Raw genomic sequence first — 21,219 nt, forward strand, 5'->3', positions numbered from 1 at the left:
GTTTGTAATAGCCAAGATATGGAAATAACCTAGATGTCCATCAACAGAGGAATGGATAAAGAAGAAATGGTACATATATGCAGTGGAATATTACTCAGCCATTAAAAAGAGTGAGATAATGTCATTTCCAGCAACATGGATGGACCTGAAGATTGTCATAATAGGTGAAGTCAGACAGAGAAGGAGAAATATCATATGACATTCCTTGTATGTAGAACATAAAAATAAATTATACAAATGAGTGTACTTACAAAACAGAAAGAGACCAACAGAGAAACTGGGGGAAGGATGGGGGGAAGGGATAGTTAGGGAGTTTGGGATGAACATGTACACATGTACACACTGCTATATTTAAAATAAATAACCAACAAGGACCTACTGTAAAGCACATGAAAGTCCACTCAGTGTTATGTGACAGCCTGGATGGGAGAGGGGTTTGGGGGAGAATAGATACATGTACCTGTATGGCTGAGTTCCTTCCCTGTTCACCTGAAACTATCAAACAATTAACATTGTTTCTTAATGGTCTACACCCCAATACAAAATAAAAAGTTTAAAAGACAAAATAATTTTCCTGTTACATATACAATTTGAGGCAGATAAACAAAGGGAAGTGCAAAGTATACACACACATAAGCTTGCCTGTGTGTGCACATGTGTAGATATATGTGTGCACACACATATGTATGTATATATAGATAAGAACATAAAAATGACTTTTTCCCCTCTCTTTAGAGAGTTGAGTCAGCTGTGCAAACAAGTAAAGATGATGTCTGCCAAGATTTTTAGGTAGCCTTTGAAATTACATATTGATCTAACTCTGTCCACATGAGAGCTATCCACATATACTGAGGCTCTCTCGCTTTAATCTGCCTTTTACACACAGCTCCCACCACAGCTCCTATGAAATATACGGGTAAGTTTATTTTATATCTTTGATGAAGTAGGTTTACTTTCATCCTGTGTTTTTATTCATTAGACTACATGGCTTAAGTCTAAACTTTAAAGACCTTGATATTATGCATTTTATCTTTAGCAGTGTCCTTGAAATTTTCTTTTAAAAGTTGTATAGAAACCTCAATTTTAATCTCTCAAGCTTTCACTGGCATTACTGTGTACTTAATATGCTTTGTGTATTTAATATTCTCTTTTTAAACTGTATACATATATATTTATTTTTATTCCTGCACGTGAAGCCCCTACTCACCATATAAATCAGGTAGAGCCTACTGCTGGCTTAATACTTCTGTAAATGAACAAGGCAGTGATGGAAAATATAGGTGTTCATGTATATATAGATACACACATAATTATGTGTGCTATACACACATATGCACAAATATGTGTGTGTAAATATCCATGATTAGTTATCCCAAGGATAAAAGTGATGACACAAATTTTCCCTTATTGTTTTATACTGGTAACTAATACTGTGAAATACTTTACAGTGTATGTGCACTGTGTACTTTACAGGTCTTTAGGATAAAATTTGTTTTATTTAATCTCAAAATAATTTTATTACTTGCCACATACAGAATATACTCATTTTCATTTCTTGTCTGTTGAATTTAGCTATAATTTCTAACATCAGGTTATTTAAAACCGCTATTCAGTTTGTACAAACGTCTTAAAAAGAATATGTAAAGTTAGGTATTGACCAAGAACTCATTTATATATGTATATATATTTTTTTTCTTTCAGAAAAGTATATGGGCTCTTCAGTCAGATGACTGGGGTTTTAATCCTTGTTTTGGCATATATTAGTTGTGTGACCTCAACTAGTTGTCTAAAGAACACACAAGGTCAATGAGATAACATTTGTGAAACACTTTTTTCAATAACTGACAGATAGTAAGCTCCCAATACATGTTAACTCTGGGACCATATCATCATTAAAATGTATAGGTCTTTGACTGCCCATACAATCTAGAATTGCAAAGCATATAATAAAATTCTTTTCATTTGTTAGACTACAAAAAAAGAATGAATCACTTAAACATTTTTATCTACTATATAAAATCTGCATTCATCTTTACATCCTAAATTTAAATCTACCATATGATTTAATCTTCAGCTTGAGACTGTAGGTAGGCTTAGAGTTAGTTTCTTTAACAAGAAAGAAAATCAGGAATATGATGACTGTATGAAGCTCAGTTCACAAACCTATTATTATTAATAGAGCTGTGGTCAGAAATTGGACTCTGTGATCCCCCATCTAGAACTCTTTTTTATGCACCTGTCATCTGCTTCCTAAATATGTTGTAATATTTACAATTACACAATGGACTTTACTCTTCCTCTTTCACTTCACAAGGGATAAAGTCCATGATTCAGCTGATTGAGAAAAACTGTCCTAAAGGATTTTCTGAAACCATGCAAAAGCTAGAAGAAAGTTTATTAACGTTTATAAAAGAAAGTTTATTTATTAAATTTCATAAAATTGAAATTTTAAATAATCTTAAAAATAAAGTTTAAAATATTTAAAAAATCTTTTTTAAAGGGTCAAATGTTAAAAGAGTAGCTATTTCATTGTTAATTAATAAGGACAAACAAACCCCAAGGAAAAAAAAAAGATGAACAAGTATATTAGCAGAATTACTTTAAAATACAAATGCCCATATAATTAATAGGTTAAACTTCACTAAATTATTTACCAATAAAATAAGCACTTGTTAAAAATAAAGTTCAGTATGAACTAGTGTGTGTGATATATTGAGACAGGCATTTGCAAACACTGCTGGGTACATGTATAAAAAGAAATTTGCTAATACTCTTTCTACCAAAAGAAAGTATGTATTATTGATCCAGAAATTTCACTTTTGCTGTTTAGTAGGCCCAAGTACATAAATAAAACCACACATATGAATTTTTAGCATTGTTTTTAAAGTTCCATTAAATATGATATGGGTTATTTAAAACACAATACACTTTGATTACAAACTATTTTTCAATAATTGAAAAAAAAAACAGTTAACACTATTCATAATATGAGAATATCTCCAAGGTACATGAATATTAAAAGAGGCAAGTAGCAGAAGTTATGATTCACTGCATGCATTAGTCCATATACATATGGATATAAATTTGTGGGCAAAATCTTTGCAACCCCACGGACTGTAGCTTGCCAGGCTCCTCCATCCATAGGATTCTCCAGGCAAGAATACTGGAGTGGGTTGCCATTTCCTCCTCCAGGGGATCGAACCCTCATCTCTTACGTTTCCTGTATTTGCAGGCAGGTTCTTTACCACTAGCACCGCCTGGGAGGGTCTTTCTCTCAAAGTGCAAGGCCTTCTATTTGGTTAGATTTTAAAATAATGACTTTATTTTAAAGTAACTTATGTATACACTTTTTTTTTTTCATTAAAAGTTCATCCTAAATAGTAGAATTATTTAAGTGTTATGTGATGATTGTCTTTTTATCTGAAGAGATTGAAGATAAATTTAATGATTTTTAGTTTGCATAGAAGAATTTTTCTGTGGTCACGAAACTTCTGTAAAACTAACAGAAATGATAGTGAAGAACTTCCAGTTAGAACAATAGGCTATTTCCTTTTTTAAAGTTTGTTTGTCATCCTTGTCGACTGACAGTCTCCAGTTTTGTTTTACAGTTATTAGCCTCAACACCCTTTAGATTAATGCTGTATGGGAAAGTGTACTTTATTTAAACTTCAAGAAATGAGTTTTTCAAGTTATAGCATACAGGAAAGTCAGACTGAAAATTCTTTCATCTGCACTTCCTATCCATCCCCAGGTCTTAGTTTATCATCTGAAATAATGATTGTGTATAAAACTGAGTGTATTAAAGGTCACTCAGCAAGTTTAGTTCCTTTAGTCTCTCGGGTATCTGATATGCTTGGATGGAAAACGGTGTGTGATGCACGCACACAAAGAGCTGCAGAGGATCTCAGATGTGGGCGATGGATCTTCACCAGAATACAAAAACAGACTCTAAGGATCCATATCAGTATTGAGATGAATGTAGGTTTCTTTCTTTTTCTTTAAATTTCTCTTGCAACAAACTCACTGAGATGTGGCATTGTCTTTCTCTCTCTTTTTTTTCCTTAAAGCATAAACTTTCAAACTTTATGTAATCATAAACTGAAATCAGGATTTCAGTGTAGGGTTTTCTAGGGAATATCATTTGATCCTACTAAGAATTAACTGTTCAAATGTTGGAGCATTTACTGAAAAATTCTTTTTAACCTTTTTTAAAGGTGAGTCAATGTTTTTTTTCATCTTTTAATAAAAGATTTCTATCTTCCAAATGGTAGGAAATGACACTACTATATAAAAACCCTTAAGAAGTTACAGAACAACAATAGCAAGCAGGAATTTTCTTGAGGTCATCAGGCTTTTTAAAAAAAATTAGGTTTGTATTGTTTTATAACTTATCAATCTTCTTAACTTTTATTTGTAAAAAAAAATATTAAAACCTTGTCCACTAGTCTATGGCATTTTGCTTCTTGTTTAAAATCTTATGTTTATCTGTACATATTTGTGAATATTTAAAATAATGTACTATCCAATGTGATTAACTGCAGAACTTTCATAGTCTACTTAAGCTATTTATACATGATTTTTCATTTAAATTATGAATGAAAATCAGCATTAATAAAAATAAATATAGAATTATTTCCTATAAATGATTTGTTACTCTTATAGCAACATGCTTTCTTCTATGCAATTATTAACCATTTATTATTTTAGAGTTATTGGTTTAACTTTCTATCTGAATTACCCAATTTTTGGTGAATCTGACATTTGTCTACATGGCGAAATGCAATGTGTTCTTGGATATGTTATTTTTAAGTGAACAAAGCTATTATAATTGTACTGGGAATGGTAAATTATATTAATTTCAAATAATGATTCTAAATTTAATAATTTTGTATAAATTATATAAAACTTGGTAACATGATAAAAACAAATCAGAATGAATGATTTTAGCTTTTTAGGAAACTTATGACAAATATCAGTGCATTATTTTCCTGAGTGATGATACCAAATTTAAATAAGATAAATCATTTTGAAGAAATTTAAAGTTATAATTTAATTAGTAATGGAATTTATACATAACTGTAATGGCATAAATTTTCTGTATCTCAGTTTCTAGAATTATCAAGTTATATATTGAAAGGTATTTTCAAAAATCTTTGCAAGTACTTTTCAGTTTTTTCTTCACTATGTGGTATTAAAATAGTAAAAGAAACATTGCTTTTAATATCGGTTCAAAAAATGATCAAAAAATTTCGTCATCTGGAAGGTCCAGTGGTTAACTGGACTTTGAGAAGAAAAATACATAATTTTTTTTTTCATTTACCAGAATCATTATAAGACCAGAAAGATAAATCCAAAACATAATCACCAGAGAGCAGAGTAGCCTGGAAGGATCTCAAAATTATAACCAGAGAGGTATTAGGACAGAGTGTACTGAAAAATTTGTAATTTACCTTGGAAGTTATAGTTGCTACCTATGTATTTCATGAAAATATTTGGCAAAGTTTATTCAAATATATTTGAATTATGGATTCTTTGGTCCTGAAGAATTGGTTCTCTGTTTTCTGATTTAATCACAAGGTGTTTTTCTTTTTCTTTTTTTGGTTCACTGGCCCAAGTCATACCTGAAAGTTCCAAAGAGCACTGTTCTAAGCTACAAGCTGCAATTTTATTTGTATGATAGTCTTAGTTTCTCTATAAAGGACAAATCATCTCATGAGATTTTATGGTAGTCTCAAGTGTTTTGCAAATAATCATTCCTACTTGTGTAAAATATGTTTATTAGATTTAAAAAAATAATACTTGGTCAATATGTAATAATATTTTACCTTTATGATCGCTTAAAATAACATGTCATAATAACATTTGAAATAAAAACAACATGGTATGATAGGAATTTTTATCTCATTTAATCTGATTTGACATTTGAAATTTGTAAAGACCCTGATGCTGGGAAAGATTGAAGGTGGGAGGAAAAGGGGATGACAGAAGATGAGATGGTTGGATGGCATCACCGACTCAATGGACATGAGTTTGAGTAAGCTCTGGGAGTTGGTGATGGACAGGGAAGCCTGGTGTGCTGCAGTCCATGGGGTCACAAAGAGTTGGACATGACTGAGCTGAACTGACATTTGAAAGCTTACATGATATATATCATATCCAGTTAGAGAAAATTGATCCACAGAGAAATGATATAATATTAAGACCCAGAAGTGACCTAAATTACTTGACTTCAAAGCCCAGAATCAGTATAATACCTGTAGACTGAATAGTATCTTACAACTTGAGGTAAAAAAAACTTGAGGTAGAAAAAAAAAAAGATAATAGTATTTCCATCTTGGATATATCAAAAATGGCTTCAGATAGTTCTATTTAAACCAATATGACTTTAAGGGAATCACCTCAACCTTATAGCAGCCCCAGTAATCAAGTATTCCAAAAGTACTCTAAAAGATAAGTTTGTTTCTAAAAGAATCTTTAGTATACTACATGAAGTCCAATGCATTTATTGTTTTAATTTTTTAAAACTGTCACCAAAACAGTTATAAGTTCTAACATGTGAGAGGTATCATTTAGTGAAGTATATTATTTTATGTCTATTTTTTTTCTATTATATATTTTAGGTCCATATATTCTGATAGGATGGAAATGCACAAGTAAATTGGAAGGTTTGTGGTAATTTCAATGAGAAAAGGTGTTGGAGATCCCCTGACCTAATTATTTAAACATTTTCCACAGAGCCCTTGGGTTCTTTGGGGATGACTCAAGAGTCCATACTTTGACCAGAATAGCTTTTCTTTTAACTATCTTTATACACTGGGATTGTGTGTAAAATTAGTATTAGTCTAATGACCTTGTGTTTCCTTATGATGAAACACAAGATTTAAATGACTGATTTAACTAGCTGGATATGAATCTACATCTTATTCATGGCTGGGGAATCATAGCTTTGTAAACACACCTAGAAATCATGTAAGAGTGTAAAAAGGAACTTTCATCATTCATATTCCACCTGCTTGTTGCAGTAATCATAACCAAAATTCTAAAACTGGGTCATCTAGGTCCTGGCATTCATTGATGGCACAAGTATGTACTTCTGTAACCCGAAATTGTTTTAAAGTATTGTAGTTTACAACCCAGGAAATTTTACCTCTGGCCAAGACTTTCCTTGGGCTTCCCTGGTAGTTTAGATGGTAAAGAATCTGCCTGCAATGTAGGAGACCTGGGTTTGATCCCTGGGTTGGAAAGATCCCCTGGAGAAGGGGATCTTCCAGTATCCTTGCCTGGAGAAGCCCATGAACAGACCATGGGGTCACACAAAGAGTTGGACATGACTGAGCGATTAACACTCACTTCAAGCTTTTCCTTGGTGGCATTTCCCAGGGAACATAGCATTATCCACATATCTGAGTTATTACAGATTTTCAGGCAACTTTCTCTAATATTCTGACCTATTCATTGGAGAGGCTTCTTATAGCTCAGTCTCAGTTTCTGCCACCAGATTTCTAACCTAGTGGAAAGGCATAATGCTCGTAAGTTCATTCCAGAAACACTCCATTGATTTGACAGAAAAGAAAAACCAGAGAAACTCTTAGTTCTTTCAAAGATAGCTCACATGTAGATATATTCGTGAATTCTACAAAAGGAATAAAATGTATAATCTCTGAAATGGTAGAGCTAATCTCCCTACAGACTCAAGAAAGGTATAAGATAGTTCCTACCTTATAAATCAAATCTGCCTTTTTATTTTCTCTTCTTGACCTGGTGGTGGTGGTTTAGTTGCTAAGTCATGTCCGACTTTTGCAAACCCACGGGCTGTAGCCCGCCAGGCTCCATTGTCCATGGATTCTCCAAGGGAGAATACTGGAATGTGTTGCCATTTCCTTCCTGACCTAAGTCCAAATAATTAGTTTTCTTTCCTAAACCTGTGATTATTCTTCTTTTCCTAAATTTAAGCACTTTAAGCAAGCAATAAATTGCTGCTGCTGCTGCTGCTAAGTCGCTTCATGTCCGACTCTGTGCGACCCCACAGACGGTAGCCCACCAGGCTCCCCCGTCCCTGGGATTCTCCAGGCAAGAACACTGGAGTGGGTTGCCATTTCCTTCTCCAATGCATGAAAGTGAGAAGTGAAAGTGAAGTCACTCAGTTGTGTCCGACTCTTCGCGACCCCATGGACTGCAGCCCACCAGGCTCCTCCGTCCATGGGATTTTCTAGGCAAGAGTACTGGAGTGGCTTGCCATTGCCTTCTCCAAATAAATTGCTACAGATATCTATATCTTACTGTTTCTTATGACAAAGAAATAACAAACAAAACTTAATTTAAAGTTAGCAGGTAAAATAAATTTCAATATGTAAGAAGCTACATTATTAAGACAACCAAACATATAAGGCAGAAATATTATATGCTCTACATAGCTGCATTTGAGAGAAGAGTGGATACAAACAACACTGCTTTTTGAATATAAACATTAGTGGGAAAGCAGCTGAGTAGAATGTGCTGAGTAACTTGAACTTTTCTCTTATGTACTCAGTGTATGTCTTGCATAATGTGTTTGTCCCTCTTTTGCTGCAGGTGAATAAAACTACAGGTAACCCTTGAACATAATAGGTTTAAACTTTGTGGGTGTACTTTACACAGAATTTTTTCAGTAAATGTCACGGTACTGCCTGATCCACAGTATGTAGCTGGCTGGATCCATGGATGCAGAGCCACAGATAAGAAGGGCTACACTGTTTGTTATACAGGGATTTTCCACTGTGTACAGGGTCCATGTCTGTAACCCTTCTGTGTTGTTCAAGGGTCAACTCTATTTGGAATTTTGTAGTATGAAGTATAAGGTTAAAGTACGATTAGAATGGCAACATTCACTCATGGTGACAAGATACTGAAGCATAATAAATGAACACAAGTACAGCAGTCCCTCTTTTTTCCACAGGTGTGGGCAGATACCTTCTAAAACCTTCGTGTGGCTGAAATCACAGATAGCACCAAGCCATAAGTAGAACTCCCCCTTATTCTATGGTTTCAGTTACACTCAGTTGAACTTATTTGACCACGGGTAAGTGAAACCATAGAGAGCAAAGCTGCTGATAGAGCAGGACAAAACTCACATGAAATATCTTGTCTATTCTTAAAAAAAAATGTAAATTTATATCAAGGTAACAAAAGTGAGTCAGGGAGTTCAAAATTTGAAAAAGTAGACAAATTCAATCTCACCTTTCAGTACATGTATGCAGGAATGCTACAGCAAAACTTCTTTCTTTGTTTATAGGATTCAGACCAGTGTTAGAGTAGTAACTGTCTAACCATGCAATTCAACAGAATAAATTACTGACTGTTTTCTTGCACTTGACTTATTAGCAGTGTGCTGTGTGAACTATTTCACTTCAATTTTAGGACAAAGCAGACAGAACCTAGGCAGTACCCAGTCTGCCCATTATTTGATATCTCTGGGCTCAGGGTCCTTGAAAGTCATAAATAATGAGTTTTAAGGTTTTGAGAGGAAGACACTGAAGAGCCTGTTATTCCCTGGATCATCCAGTGGACGTTCTCGGGACCCTTCCCTGTAGGCCATGGGGCTGCTTGAATAAAGGGAAATGATTCAGGGATAGGTCTGGTATATTCTCGACTATGACAGCATATAGTCCAAAAACAGGCATATATTCACATATATGCCATTTTAGAAACAGTAGTTCAGTAATGTTTAGAACAATTCATATTCCATCTGTCAGAATCGCAAAGGACATTAATATTGATTAATTTTATGGTTCCATGAAAACTGTAAGGGGGTGTACAATTATATTTAGCAAAGGGGATTCTACCTGAGAATTATCTAGTCATTACTATCAGGTTTACATAACATTTCCTCGCATAATGTTTCATCGCATTATGACCACCCTGGCCAAAGCCATAAAAGGTAACCCTCCATCCCCAAGAAATTAATAAAAAACCCCACTCTACTTGCTTAGGAACACATAAAATTCCACAGGAAAAATTAATCATCTGTTTCACCTTGTACAGTGTTTGTTTACATTGGAAAAATCATGTGGCACTAATGATGATATACATTTCATCAGGAGCTCAATGTGAATCCATTTGTCCATCCCAATATACAGTGGAAGAATCTTTGGTATTAGGCACAGGCGAGGGAAATCATAATGGATAAAAAATAAATAAACTGCCATGAAAAAGTGCCTATAATTCAGTCTTCCTACATTTTGGGGAAAATCTAATTTTTCTTATTTCCTTACCTATGCAATTAATTCTTTAAAAAAACTAAATGGCTCTTCAAGTGGACAGAAATAGTAATAAAATCATCATAGTGGTATTTCTACCACAACAAAGCTAGGGAGGGAAAACCTGAGATCATAACAAATTATAATTTTTATTATCTTCTCAAGATTGAAAAAAATGTTTTTTTGTCTTTTTTGTCTGTAGCATCCATTCTGTTGGCATTTTTATTTTCCTTTGTCAGGGCATTCTGAAGTAGGGAAATTTTGTTTGTAAGCTACAAAACGCATTCCATTTATCAATATTAGGTCAACCTCATTTTGAAAAATGCTGTTGCAACCAAAATATCTCAGATGAACATGTTTTCAAATATTAGAATAATATATTCTTTGTTGCAATAGGATCTACTCATTCTACTTAGAATTTCCTTGCAAGAAACATGGGCTGCGATCGAAACTGTGGACTCGTCACTGGTGCTGTCATTGGTGCAGTTGTGGCTCTGTTCGGAGGGATTCTAATGCCAGTTGGAGACATGCTTATTGAGAAGACAATTAAAAAGGTACAAGTACTATCAAGAATATTTCTTGTCATTTTGATTCGTTCCATTTTAATCCCCATTTTGCTTAGGGTGCCTCTTTTGTATTTCACTTTAACTGGCAATTTTTGGTCTCCAACATAATAAACCACTGAAACTCTATATTATAGAGAAATGGTCATAGTATGATTCATATTCTATACTAATGCACTGTCATATTAAATCTAAATATCCAATTTTTGATTAAAAAACTATTATAGGTATGCAGGTAAGTAGAAGTAGCGGCTTTTAATTATGTTCAAAGATTATGTTGATATGCTTTTTTGTACACATATATACCATTTTTATTGAAAGAAATATTCTTTAAATTCTACAGTACTTTAAAATTTTCTAAAGTTTCACATACATGATTTCATCAGTTCAGTTCAGTTGCTCAGTCGTATCCGACTCTTTGCGACCCCATGGACTGCAGCACACCAGGCCTCCCTGTCCACCACCAACTCCCAGAGTTCACTCCAACTCATGTCCATCGAGTTGGTGATGCCATCCAGCCATCTCATCCTCTGTCGTCCCCTTCTCCTCCTGCCCCCAATTCCTCCCAGCATCAGAGTCTTTTCCAATGAGTCTACTCTTTGCATGAGGTGGCCAAAGTATTGGAGTTTCAGCTTTAGCATCAGTCCTTCCAAAGAACACCCATGATTTTATATAATTCCATAATAAACATTTTCCTTTATTTTTATGTTGCCCCAACTTATCTCCTCATTGGTAACCACTTGTTCTCTATATCCACGAATCTGTTTCTTTTTTGTTTTACTCATTAGTTTGCTGTATTTTTTTAGATTCCACTATAAGTAATATCACGAGCTTCCCTGGTGGTTCAGATGGTAAAGAATTTGCCTGCAATGCAGGAGACCCGGGTTTGATCCCTGGGTTGGGAAGACACCCTGCAGACGGGAATGGCAACCCATTCCAGTATTCTTGCCTGGAGAATTCTATGGATAGAGGAGCCCTGTGGGCGACAGTCCATGGAGCTGCAAAGAGTCAGACATGTCTCGTGACTAACGCTTTTACTTTTCCTAATATCATATAGTATTTGTTTTCCTCTGTCTGATTAATTTCACTTAGCATAATGGCAACCACAGTCATCTATGTTGCTTCAATTGGCAAAATTTCATTCTTTGTCTATGTCTGAGTAATATTCCACTGCATATAGATACCAAATCTTCTTTATCCATTCATCTATTGGTGGCCACGTAGGTTGCTTCCATACTTTGGCAACTGTAAATAATGCAACTATGACCACTGGGGAGCATGCATCTTTTCAAATTACTGTTTTTGTTGAATACATACCCAGGGATGGAAATGCTGGGTCATACAGAGTTCTTTATTTAGATTTTGTGGACACCTCCACCCTTGCTGAATCAATTTACATTCTCACCAACAATGTATGAGGGTTCCCTTTTCTCTACATCCTCACCAACATTTATTATTTGTGTTCATCAGAGATACTGGCCTTCAGTTTTCTTTTTTTGCAATATATTTGTCTGGTTCTGGTATCAGGGTGATGCTGGCCACAGAATAAGTTTGGAAGTACTCCTTCCTCTGCAATTTTGTGGAATAGTATGAGAAGGATAGGTTTCAATTATTTTCTAAATGTTTAGTAGAGTTCACCTGTAAAGCCATCTGATCCTCAAATTTTGTTGTAAGTTTTTAAATTACTGATTTAATTTCATTATTGGTAATTGGTCTGTTCATACTTCCTATTTCTTCCTGGCTCAGTCTTGGGAGAATGTATCTTTCTAAGAATTTTTCCATTTTTTAGTCTAGATTATCCATTTTATTGGTATACAGTTGTTCATAGTAATCTCTTATGATTTTGGGTATTTCTGTGGTGTTGGTTGTAACTCCTTTTTCATTTCTGATTTTATTAATTTGGGCCATTTCTCTTTTTTTCTGATCAGTCTAGCCTTTAGGCTTTAGGCTTATCATTTTTACTTATCGTTTTCAAGAGCTAGTTTTTAGTTTCATTGGGGTTTTTTTACTATCTATTTCATTTATTTCTGCTCTTATCTTTATGATTTCTTTCCTTCTACTATCTTTGGGTTTTGTTTATTCCTCTCTTTCTAATTCCTTTAGGTGTCTGGTTAGGTTGTTTAACTGAGATTTTTTTGTTTGTTTCCTGATATAAACCTGTATAGCTATAAATTTCTGTTAGAACTGCTTTGCTGCATCCCTTAAGTTTTGAATTGTCATGTTTTCATTTTCATTTGTCTTCAGGTGACTTTATATTTCCTCAGAGATCCATTAGTCATTAAGAAGCATATTAGTTAGCCTCCACATGGCTTGTTTTTGTGGCTCTTTTTCATGCCATTTAAGACTCCCTTTTAGAAAGATTACTGCTCAGTCTGTACTAACAAAAGGCACTCTGGCCTAGTGTGGTAGAATACACAGAACTGATGGGTGATGGGATGCACTGGGATAAAAGGATTAAATAGGGAAAGAGAGGAGTAAAAGTTGCAAACGGTAAGATATCCAGTTGAGTTACTGAAGGAAACGTATTCCCTGGAAGAATACAAGACAGAGGTTTTACAAGTAATTTGATATGAACATCAGTATGTATTTCAAAGGTCGGTGCTCAGACAGGTTTTATCATTACTATAGAGATTACATATAAAACTAAACAGCAGGTTTGCTTTCTAGAGAGTTTGAATGTAGAAACAAAAGGTCAGAAAAACTGGCCAACAGTAGGAGTTGCATTTCTGAATTATATGTAAACCCAGCAGTAAAGATTCCACTTGTAATTCTGGAGACACGGGTTTGATCCCTGGGTCAGGAAGATCCCTGAAGAAGGAAATGGCTACTTTCTCCAGTATTCTTGTCCGGGAAATCCCATGGACAGAGGAGTCTGGCAGACTAGAGCCCATGGGGTCACAAGAGTTGGACATGACTTAGCAACTAAACCATCACCACCACAAGCCAAGTGCCTTACCTCTACCTCAAGAGCACTTAGTTTAATGCTGTTTATTTTACAAATATATACAAGTTTTAGTACTGGTCAGTTTTTGTTTACCATTGAAATCATTACCATTACTAGCTTCATTTAATGGACTAATACCAATTTGGGAAAGTTATAATCTGCATACAAACACCATTTAAAAACAAAGGAAGTAGAATTAAAGTGCCTAATTTTAACAGATCAGAATATCATCTCATGATGTTACCTAACTTTTAAAGTATAGATCTGGGACTATGATACCTTTTAATTCTAAAAGACAACAGCCTGACTCTAGCATTTGAAATGGCCTAAAACAATAGACTAATTTATATATAAATATATATATATATATATTACTTTATTTCTAAGCAACTTTTTAAGGACTGCATGGTAGAAACTTTTTTCTAACAATATTTTAGACTATGATTCCTAGCAAATTTACGTGGAGACAGCAGGCTTATACAATCTTGCTAGATAAACTAAAAGTCAATGGTATGAGTTGCCATGAAAGTGGAAAGCAGAAACTGCCAAAGGACTTTAGAAAAAGGACAAAGTTTTGCCAGTTTTTATGAAGGATAATTCATTACCTTGACATTGTTCACATCGTTTGATAAATGTTTAGAGATTATTGTATAACAAAAGTAATTTTACATAATTTTTTAAATTTCCCTATGATATTAACTATAGAACACAAAGAAAGGAATTAAAGATTTCTTTCTCTCAGCATGCACACACATACATGTTCATAATACATACACATATAAGAAAATTTTATGAACACAGAGACTGCTTGCAACTGATTGCAAACAGTTGATTTTGGTACTGAGGAGAGGAGATGAAAAGTATTTTCAGTATATTTCTGCTTTTTAAGAAGCTTTAATTTCCCTCAAGAATAAACATAAAAATGATAAAACAGCAAGAAAAGAATTGTTATAATTTTACGAGTTATTGCCACATAATTGGTTTGTACAGGAATGCTAAGAACAAAGTAGTTAAAGCAATCTAAGAAAGTAAATAAGACTAGAGGTCTCCCCTCTAAAGGGTGGACAGAATTTGTATAATAATAGTAGTCAAAGTTTACTGGTGTAAACAACACGACACTGGAGTGAAAGATCTGATTCTCCATCTAGTTCAGTCGCTCAGTCGTGTCTGACTCTTTGGGACCTCATTGACTGCAGCACTCCAGGCTTCCCTGTTCATCACCAACTCCCGGAGCTTGCTCAGACTCATGTCCATTGAGGCAGTGATGCCCTCCAACCATCTCGTCCTCTGTCGTCCCCTTCTCCTCATGCCTTCAATCTTTCCCAGCGTCAGGGTCTTTTCCAAGGAGTCAGTTCTTCGCATCAATGGTGAAAGTATTGGAGCTTCAGCATCAGTCCTTCCAATGAATATTCAGGGTTGATTTCCTTTAGGATTGACTGATTTGATGTCCTTGAGGTCCAAGTGACTCTCAAGAATCTTCTCCAACACCACAGTTCAAAAGCATCAATTCTTTATAAAAGCATTCAAACTTCTTTATGGTCCAACTCTCACATCCATATATGACTATTGGAAAAACCATAGCTTTGACTAGACGGACTTTTGTTGCCAAAGTGATGTCTTTGCTTCTTAACGTGCTGTCTATGTTTGTCATAGCTTTTCTTCCAAGGAGCAAGCATTGTTTAATTTCATGGCTGCAGTCAACATTTGAAGTGATTTTGGAGCCCAAGAAAATAAAGTCTCTCACTGTTTCCCATCGATTTGCCATGAAGTGATGGGACCAGATGCCCTGATCTTAGTTTCTTGAATGTTGAATTTTTTTTTTTTTGAATGTTGAATTTTAAGCCAGCTTTTTTACTCTCCTCTTTCACTTTCATCAAGAGGCTCTTTAATTCCTCTTTACTTTCCGCGATAAGGGTCAGTGTCTCCTGCATATCTGAGATTATTGATATTTCTCCTGGGAATCTTAATTCCAGCTTGTGCTTCATCCAGCCTAGCACTTCACATGATGTACTCTGCATAGAAGTTATATAAGCAGGATGACACTATACAGTCTTGATGTACTCCTTTCCTTTCTCAATTTGGAACCATTCTGTTGTTCCATGTCCAGTTCTAACTGTTGCTTCTTAACATGCACACAGATTTCTCAGGAGGCACAGAAGGTGGTCTTGTATTCTCATCTCTTTAGGGATTTTCCACAGTTTGTTGTGATCCACACAGTCAAAGGCTTTGGCATAGTCAATAAAGTAGATGTTTTTCTGGAACTCTCTGCTTTGTCTATGATCCAACAGATGTTGGCAATTTGATCTCTGGTGCATATGCCTTTCCTAAATCCAGCTTGAACATCTGGAAATTCTCGGTTCATGTACTGTTGAAGCCTAGCTTGGAGAATTTAGAGCATTATTTTGCTAGCATGTGAGATGTGTGCAACTGTGCATAGTTTGAACATTTTTTGGCATTGCCTTTCTTTGGGATTGGAATGAAAATGTACCTTTTTCTGTTCTGTGGCCACTGCTAAGCTTTTCAAATTTGCTGGCATATTGAGTACCTCCACGGGCTTTTATTCATAGTGATGCTTCCTAAGGCCCACTTGACTTAGCACTCCAGGATGTCTGGCTCTAGATAACCGTTGTGGTTATCTGGGTCATTAAGATCTTTATTGTATAGTTTTTCTGTGTATTCTTGCCACTTCTTGTTAATATTTTCAGTCTGTTAGATCCATACCATTTCTGTCCTTTATTGTGGCCATCATTGCATGAAATGTTCCCTTGGTATCTCTCATTTTCTTGAAGAGATCTCTAGCATTTTCCATTCTATTGTTTCCCTCCATTCTTTACATTCTCCATTATCTACTAGTAAATTGTCATACAGCATTGAATCAGACATCTGTTTTCTATAGAACCCTAAAAAAATGGATGAGATTAGGTGACCCTAACTCTAACATCTGATAATTCAATGCATTCATTTCAGTTTTTTATTTCCACTTTCCAGTTGAAAAAAAAATCTACAAATGAACTATTAAGGAAAAATGATTCATAGCATTTAGAAGAAAAACATGATATGCTTATACTGTGTTTTGATATTCAATGTATAAGCATTAGAATGAATATATTTTCTGTCCCACCAGGTATATTCTACCACAATTCCTTTTCAATTCTGTAAATACTTAGAAGTTCCTTTAATTAAGAACATTTAATAAGATATGTGCCTTGGGGGTACATGATAAACAATTGTTATTAGTCTTTAAGATTCTTACAATGTGAAAATAATAATGTATATGTCTGTGTGCTTCCTTGAAATGGGAATTAACATCTAATTCTTCTTTAGGACTAATTTCAGCTTCAACATCCTCACAACACCTTTACATTTAAACAAGCCATAATACTTTTTCTATACATAATTTTGTCTTTATTTTGGGCTTACTATAGAAATGAGACATCAAGATACAATTGAGCATTTTTCAAGGAAAACTGGTTGTAAAACATAAGAGAGTCTCACTCGCTGTAGGAGCTCCAGCATGAAAAATGAAAATACTTCCAGTTTTTACTAGATTTTTCTCTCAGTTCTGTTTTGCCTCCTCAGTTCAACTTGCTGAGGGTAGAAAAGCTAATGTTCAACCTGGTAAGAACCTTTTGGAAAAGGTTTAATAAAATTCGCTTAATAAATTGTTACAAACTATTGCCGTATTGAAATAAGATCACTCTAAACCTTGCCAGTGGTTGGCCTTACAATCACCAGACATGTGTACAATATTACACACGGATTCTCTTTGTAAAAGATCAACTAAAAGAGACTGCCAACCATCATGTGTTGAAAACATTTCTGCTTCATGTGGTAGGTTGCAGAAGTTCTCATATGCAAGTACTTGAGCCTAGTCCTTTCATTGACTGATGAAGGTTTGCAACTCCCACTAGTGCCCTTATTGACTACAAAGAAGTAACCCAAACTTGTTTTCTTTTTCACAGGAATCGGTCCTTGAAGAAGGTACAATTGCTTTTAAAAATTGGGTTAAAGCAGGTGCTAACGTTTACAGACAATTTTGGATATTTGATGTGCAGAATCCAGAGGAAGTGGCAGTCAATAGCAGCAAAATTAAAGTTAAGCAAAGAGGTCCTTACACGTACAGGTGAGTCCCCCAAATACGTGGCACTCTTTCCTTGAATACATGTATTTCTGAAAAAGCTTCCACTTGATAAATGTCACTGTACTGAACTGTATTTATTACTTTCTTGCCATTAACATACACTGAAATATTTGTTTCTGCCTATGTATTAATAAAACCCTAATCTAAGGATTTAATGAGTATAAGAAATACAGATTTTATTATGAATTTACCAGCATCAATTTACAGATCTATATTTAAGAAGTTACAGTGTTTTACCCTTGTGACATTTGTTCTCAACTCTAGCAGCGTCTGCATGTCAATTCCAAACTCCCAAACTATCCACACTGCTATATCTAAAATAGATAACAAACAAGGACCTACCATATGGCACTGGTAACTCGGCTCAGTATTATGTAATAACCTACATGGGGAAGGAATTTGAAAAAAGAAAATACGTATAGACGTGTATATATTATATGTTTGTGTATGTACATATATAACTGAATCACTGCTGTAAAACTGAAACTAGTACAACATTGTTAATCAATTATACTCCTATATAAAATAAAAATTAAAAAATAAAGTAAAATATAAAATTTTAAAAACAGCTGTAAAATATGCAAGCTAAATTTTAAAAATCTATCAAAAATTTTAAAACTAGAGTATTTTATAATCCTAAAACTTAAAATGTAGGTTATATGAGTGGTTCTCAAAATGTGGTTTCTGGACCAGCAACATCAACATCATCTGGGAACTAGGTAGAAATGCAAATTCTCAGGCCTCACCTTAGATCAAATGTATCAGATATACTTGGTTTTGAGCCTAGTAATGAGTTTGATAAATATTCGGGGGATTTCAATACATACTCAAATTTGAGAATCACAGCATTAAACTGATTTTACATAACTACAATACTTGCTAAAGATTTCTATTCAAACTATTTTCCAGGTCTTAAGGGTACTTTTATTCTGTTAGTAGTTTTGTTTTGTCCAGTACTGAGACTGAATAAGCTGTACCTTTTTTTTTTGCATGCCTTAACAGTTTAACACATTTTTGAAAAGAACCTTAGGTATCAGCACTAATGGGAAATAATTTGCCAGAAAGTTTCATCTTGTAAATTTAAAAAACTCATTCTAGGAACTGTGAACTGATTTACCATGTTCACACAGACTTAGGAACTGGTAACTCTAAGATTTTTGTATACATTTTCTCCTATATAAATTACAAGACTGACTTTTCTAACTATGAAAGTAAGAAAGGAGACTAAACTTAGCCAAGAATTAGGACTTTAGTTCCCTGACTAGGGATCAAACCTGTGCTTCCCTGAAGTAGAATTGCTAAGTGCTAACCAAAGGACTTTCAGGGAATTCCCTGTATTCTAATTTTTAAACCAAAAATTGAGTGATTATGTTCTCTTTCTAAAAGTACATTCTAAACACAGGCCTCAGTATAAGGATTTTTCTCTTGGTGAGTGCCATATCCTGGTGCAGTGTTGTAAGTACAACTAAGTAAAACTAGAATTTGCTCACAGTTGTTTTACTATCATCTCAATTATTATAAACATAAATATTCCTGAAAATTAGAGCATTTTAATTTTAAATGTTAATAATAGATAATCTAAATTTAAAATACATCTTTCTAAGAGAAAACAGTAATTGACTGATAATAGATTGTCCTGGATGCTGTTTCAGATTTTTATATTCTTTGCATGTCTATAGGACTCAGAGAAAGTAAATGATAAAACCTTGAAGAAAGTATATTAACAGTAAAATATATTTCTATCTTTTCGGAATTCTTTTTTGAGATAATGTGAAACATTAATTATTTGTTCAAAAAGTTTTTGTTGAAAACTTACCAAGTACCAGGCACTGTGGTTGGGGATAAAAAACACTCATAATACCTACCCTACATGAATTTCACATTTTTATTATACCTGATTGAAATGTGTGATTTTTTAATTTGTTATATTTTAAACATTTCAGTCCCATGATTTTTTTTCAGTCTTTATCTTAGATAATAATAGATACCTATTTTAACCTCAAATAATAGACAATCAAATATAGGATAGTGCAATGTATACCTTATTTCATCTCAGTAAATATCTTGTAATTGCAAAAGATTTTGTTTCCATAATAACAACCCTTCACCACATTCCTAAAAAAGTGGTTGGTACTTTGCCTAGAAATGTTAGAGCCAGGAGCTCAGAACTAATAAGTATACGATATATGAGGAAGGGATGGAGGGAAATTGACCTGTAAAGTGGAAATTATATTCCATTAGGTATCTTTAATTTTCATTAAAATGCTGGAAATTATGAAAAGTCAGTGCAGGAAAGTCTGTTCACTATAAACAGACTATCTAATAAGGAAACGTGCTCTTACTGTCCCTTCCTTCAACTTCTCTACTGTCTCCTCCTGAACCTCAGGATAAAAAACTAAACATTCTAGTATGGGGTACAACCTTTTATGTTTGAGATCTTGTTTACTTTAGTAATTTTATTTCCACCACTCTCCTTACTCTGACTCTGTAAACCAAATATATTGAAACCTCTGCATATGCAAAATTACACCATGTTCTTCTTATACATGCTATTTTCAACACTATTTTGCTTAACTACACTTCTATTTGTCCCTCAGCCTACTTATGTGGAATTGTATCCTGGCCATTATCCTCAGCATAACCATGCCTAGCCTGGGTGTGTACCTGTTCTGTGTTTTCCCAAGAATCTATGTAAACTCCTATAATGACACACATTCTTTCTTCCCTGCTATACACAACTAAGACACCTCTCCCCGACCTTGACTAATTTGCAAGACTCAGCATTTGGCATGTATATCTTTTTAACTTACTTGTTTAGCCTAATTTCTGACCATCTATATACTCAAAAAAATTATTTACTGCATGAGTGAATGCATTTGTGACAATGTTTTTTTCTGAATTTTCTTTTCACTTCTGTTTTTCAGAGTCCGTTATCTAGCTAAGGATATAATAAGCCAAGACTCTAAGACCCACACAGTCTCTTTCCAACGGCCCAAAGGCGCCATCTTTGAACCCTCGCTATCAGTTGGAACAGAGAATGACACATTCACTGTTCTCAACCTGGCTGTAGCAGTAAGTAAACACAAAATTATGGACTGTGTAATACTTTAGAATCCTCTTTAATTTCATGATTAGAACTATCAGATATCATGTGTAATTTTGATGAAAATGTATTCTCATGACATTCTGAATTACAATCATTTGGAAATATGACAAGATCATAGAATAATCAACTGAATTGAGAAGACCATTTAAAGTGTATCATTTAAAAAAGTAGGATTTAACTGAAAGTCTTCTTCCTGTGGCTCACACCAAGACAGAAAGGTAATAGAAGAA

General features: G+C 34.3%; 1 protein-coding gene across 2 annotated transcripts in view; it reads left to right on the forward strand.

The window, feature by feature from the left end:
• The first annotated feature begins 809 nt into the window (after positions 1-809).
• The window catches only part of LOC113891586 (platelet glycoprotein 4-like), a 40,986-nt gene continuing 20,576 nt past the window's right edge, over positions 810-21,219 (forward strand). The window contains exons 1-5 of one of the 2 annotated variants that reach the window (XM_027539809.1): positions 877-916; positions 8,936-9,058; positions 10,632-10,789; positions 17,705-17,865; positions 20,808-20,955. In XM_027539809.1, the coding sequence (XP_027395610.1) occupies positions 10,670-10,789; positions 17,705-17,865; positions 20,808-20,955 (429 nt within the window). In that variant the 5' untranslated portion in view covers positions 877-916; positions 8,936-9,058; positions 10,632-10,669. Of the gene's footprint in view, positions 917-8,935; positions 9,059-10,631; positions 10,790-17,704; positions 17,866-20,807; positions 20,956-21,219 lie in introns of both variants that reach the window. The other variant, XM_027539808.1, reaches the window with a different exon arrangement.

This window comes from Bos indicus x Bos taurus, chromosome 4 (assembly GCF_003369695.1).
Source record: "Bos indicus x Bos taurus breed Angus x Brahman F1 hybrid chromosome 4, Bos_hybrid_MaternalHap_v2.0, whole genome shotgun sequence".
Classification (NCBI taxonomy): Eukaryota; Metazoa; Chordata; class Mammalia; order Artiodactyla; family Bovidae; genus Bos; species Bos indicus x Bos taurus.